Consider the following 4,607-nt stretch of genomic DNA (forward strand, 5'->3'; position numbering starts at 1 on the left):
GCCAATATTTAAATGAATAGGCCTAATAAAGGTACCCACTTTTTCAAAATGCTTAAAGCATCTGTATGATGTCCGAAAATCCTCAAAACAGCCTTGTAAAATATCAAATGATTGTTTAATTTGGTCTTTCTGTTTTAAGCTTTTTTCTGACCCATCCAAACAGCTTAAAATGTAATCTCTTAACAGTGTAAAACAAATATCATTAACGAATGATTTATAATGTTGAATTATCATTTAAATTCTTTATTTGCATAAATCAGAGAGACTATACAATTTAGTTGTCAACTTCAGAACACGTTCTTGTAACAAACTTCCAAACGTTTTAGAAATATTCGATGTATCTGCTATATTTTGAGATACACCCTGCATATTAAATTTTTGAGAAGAGTTGTTAATAACACTTGAATAGCTTAAATAAGTTTCCTCACAAGCATCAGATGAAATTCACTATCTGAATTGTAGTCAATCGATGGGTCTTGAATTGAAATACTAGGTATATTTGAAAGTGAAGGTGTTAAAGTTATTTGCTGATTGTGTTCCCGTTTCCGATGCTTGCAATAAGAATTAATTATAGAGTAAATATGTTGGCATTGGGGTTCGCAGCACCATTACTCTTTTAAATTTGAATGGAAACTTCTTATATAACAGCAAAATATTATTACTTTCAAAAATACCTTGACATTTAAAACAAATAAACATTTTCTGGATAGCTTAATACTAGTATCTTAAGTAATAGCAACTAGTCTCTTTATAATTACAAAATTATAATCAAAATAATTTGCCGATAATAATCGCAAGTTATTCCATTTGTTCAAAGTCCGTTATAAAGTCGTTCAAGCTGATAGAACTGAATCTTTCAAGGTTTATTTCATACAGAATCTTTTGTAAAAATGTCCATACGTGGATTGCAGCACATGGATATTCACAATTTAGAGAAAAAACTTTTAAATGTAAAATCAAGTGCTGCTAAGGTCGATTTTGTTCGTGCCGTTTGTCCTCGATATAAGCGTAAGAATCTACAACTTTATCTAAAGCTCCGACAAGAACTGCTATTGGTTGGCAGGATATATTGTTTTTGGATTAATATTCTTGCCTGCGTTTCACAGTATCGTCGATTTCTGAAATATTCTAAGAAAGAAAAATATTCTCAGTTAGCATTTACAACAATTTCGATTAACTGATTCAATCTTTTACAATCATCTTATTTAGCAATCAAATCGAGGTCTAGCAATTTCACATTTGATAGCTATTTTTATGTTTTAATAGATTACCGGAACAATCAAAAACGAGCCTCTGCCACAGTTACTCTCCGTTTAGTAACTTTTATTTTTATGTCGCTAGTCGCTCTGATTCATCTGATAAAAGTTTTTGAATGTAAGAAAGTAAAAAGTAAAAAGTGCCAAATAATTCGTCTTTATCTGATAAAACAAAAGGTTACATTTATTATGGATCTTGTTTCTGGCAGGATAGATTGTCCTTCCTTACTTCAGCTAGTTAACTTTAATGTGCCCTGCAGAAATTTACGAAATTTTGTTGGTTTTCGTGTTGGACTTAACAGAACAATCTATGGTGCTAACGCTCCCTTGAATAGAATTATGTCTGATTACAACTATTTCTCAAATTTTCTGGATTTAGATTTTACGTATACCAAATCGGTTATACAGTTCAAACTAAAAACCTATTTTTTAAGTAATACTTAATTTACATTAGTTGTACTATATTCTTAAGTGTCTGCTGTATAATAGACATACAAGTAAATAAATAAATAAATAAATAAATAAATAAAATAAGGTACTCAATGAACAAAAATAAATTGCAAAAATAACTTCTTCCTTTAGAAGATGTAAAGTATTTATAATGGCTACCTCTTCCACTTCTTTAGATCTTCTGGTCGTTAAGAGTAAGTTTATTATTTTGTTTTTAAAGTTGCTCCAATTTGTTATTATTCTGTTTTGTTTGCTGGGATAAAGTTGGTTAAAATTAAAAAGATAAAGTTCAGCCGAAAGAAAAATTTTAAATTGGTAGCAGCTGAGGTATTTTACAAAGGAATATGTACTATAATTTGCTGTGACTATCACGATTAACCGATCGACGACAGTTACGATAATGTACCCCACTAGAATGTGTTACCACAGCTGTATATAGATGCAAGAATTTCTCCACCTAACTTACCAATCTCAGTCCAAGCTCTCCTTCCAAACAGGGAAACCGGATATAGTAATCATTCAAAGATATTTTATTTTGTGTTAAAAGTGTCCTGCGATATTGCAGAGTTATTTGCCAACTGTTTAATACTTCGACGTCGGGTTGTTTTTCTAAACTCCCCAATAATGTTAAGTGGTTGTCTATGTCATCTGAAATAAAAGTTATAGGTGCATATGAAATGCATAAAATTTATATATGTACATATTACCCTTGCTGAAAGTTTTGCTAGAGAACTGGAGCTCCCTTGGTCGATTTATCCTTATGCGGTAGTTCACTCTTGATTAACCCTTTTCTTTTCAAGTCGCCAACTATGTAATTATAATGTGATACTAACTTTCCTGATGGTCCTATTTTCATACCGTTCTTGTTTTCGTATGGAATATAATATACTGCTGGATTTTCGTTGGGAAAAACTGTAGCAATTTCGGCTGAATATTGCTTTAGTATTTCAAGAGAAATGCTTTGTGAATAATATAATAAAATCACTCATTAGACGCTCAACAAAGTGAAAGAAATTTCCCCACTCTATCAAAAAAATACATACTTAAATTTCGGTGATTTAAGCAACTGAGCGGCATTAAATGCCTTCTCTTTTTCACGATTGATCAAACGTCTTACTAATAAGTTACGTACTTTTGCAATAAATTTTTTTCCCTCGTTAGTTTTTATTATAGCTTTTCCGTCAATGTCATTAGTGAGGTGATCGTATAGCATCTGGAATAATTAATATAAATTTAAAGTATGTACTTTTAGCTAATTGAATAAAATATATATTTTGGGTTGCGGTAAAATTAAATTAACTTACGAAAGGAGTATCGGTTTTATTAACTTTAAATTTTCGTAGGCCGGGAGCAGTATCACTATCTAGAACAGAGAGATATAATACAATAAGTGTTTCAAGTCTAAAAAGAATCAGAAACTATAAATACCATTTAAATTTTCAGATCTATTTTTATTACTGGCTGAAGTGAATTCTGTTATGTCCAGTATATCTTCATCAGAGTTAGAATTTGCTCTTTGTGAGTTACGGCTCCCTATATCGGTTTGAGTGCAAGTTTCTAATGGTTGCGGCAATGGTGAAACTTCTGTTGTGGATTGATGAGTAAAATTTTAAAATATAATAAAAAGTGGAGTGGCCATAATACGCCCAAAACGCCCTTTTACTTTAATTGAAGCGCATATGAATGTACATTCATACAAACTTATGTGCCAGCAAAATATACATACATTGATACACATGTAAAAATGCTAGGTACTACAACTATTTTTGTATCACATAAGTGATACGAATATACATACATATGCACGCTTAATAAGTCACAATTTAATTTTTTACTTACCTTTTATTACGGGCTCCAAATGATTCATGCCCCATTTATACCACTTTTGAGTAATTAACGCGATCACAATAAATACAAATGCATTGAATCACGCTTGCCACTTTTAGGCAGTAGCCACGATTTTGGTACTTTGGTTTTTCACTGAGGTAAAAATTCACAACATTGGCCACGCTTTCATTAACCCACACATAATTTTCAATTTACTTCAATGACAAACGTCAATCTGAAACAAGATGGAGTGCCAAAATACAAGCGAAATTCGAGACAATCTCTGTGAAGAAGCAATAGAAAAAGCAAAGTCTCTTTGTGAAAAATGGGATATTTATATAGTAGAACGTGTAAGAAGGCGCCGCAAAATGTCCGGAGAATCGACTAGAGATTTTGGTCTTTCCGCAGAATGTGAAATTTCTTGCGTTATGAAAAGTGTTCTCGATCGTCTCCAACAAGGAATACGTACAAGATTTACACGACTAATTGACCATAATTTTAAATTTGGATTTCTCTTAGACATTGGATATTCGTTAAACAAAGATAAGAACGACTTGGAAAGAAATTGTAAGAACTTGGGTGAATTTTATAAGACAGATTTCGATAGAACAGAACTTTTTATCGAAATATGTGACTGAAAAATATTACTTCGCAGTAGAAAAGAAATTGAACCTAAAACTCCGTTAGAATTACTTACCCTTATAATCTCGTATGGAGATGTTTTTCCAAATTTGCGAGTGGCACTTCAATTACTCTTGACTATCTCAGTACGAACTTTCATTCAGCAAATTAAAACTGATTTTGACATATTTACGATCAACGATGGGGCAAGGTCGTCTAAGTGACCAAACATTATTAAGTGTGGAAAAAGAAAAATTTGAAGTGATATTTGCTTCCTCAAAGGCAAGCAAAATTTGCGCATATATATTAAAAAACTGCCCCACCTTAAAATATTTTCCTATCAATTTATGTTTTTCTTAAATTTTTTCACAGCACTTGAAAATTAATCAAGAAAATAATTGTTCACTCATTTTGTATATTTCTTTCAAAAAACACATGATTTTCATTGACAGC

At 31.5% G+C, this 4,607-nt stretch overlaps 1 protein-coding gene across 1 annotated transcript; it reads right to left on the reverse strand.

Annotated features, from left to right (window-relative positions):
- Positions 1-288: 288 nt before the first annotated feature.
- LOC137253387 (uncharacterized) lies at positions 289-3,677 on the reverse strand. Its single transcript, XM_067790208.1, has 7 exons — positions 3,546-3,677; positions 3,135-3,290; positions 3,011-3,069; positions 2,750-2,919; positions 2,414-2,665; positions 2,173-2,354; positions 289-1,128 (listed from the first exon to the last, which is right to left on the reverse strand). Exons 1-5 carry the CDS (start codon positions 3,571-3,573, stop codon positions 2,431-2,433), a joined length of 648 nt encoding a protein of 215 aa, XP_067646309.1. The 5' UTR covers positions 3,574-3,677; the 3' UTR covers positions 289-1,128; positions 2,173-2,354; positions 2,414-2,430.
- Between the last annotated feature and the right edge of the window lie 930 nt (positions 3,678-4,607).

The sequence above is a fragment of the Eurosta solidaginis genome, chromosome 5 (genome assembly GCF_040869045.1).
Source record: "Eurosta solidaginis isolate ZX-2024a chromosome 5, ASM4086904v1, whole genome shotgun sequence".
Classification (NCBI taxonomy): Eukaryota; Metazoa; Arthropoda; class Insecta; order Diptera; family Tephritidae; genus Eurosta; species Eurosta solidaginis.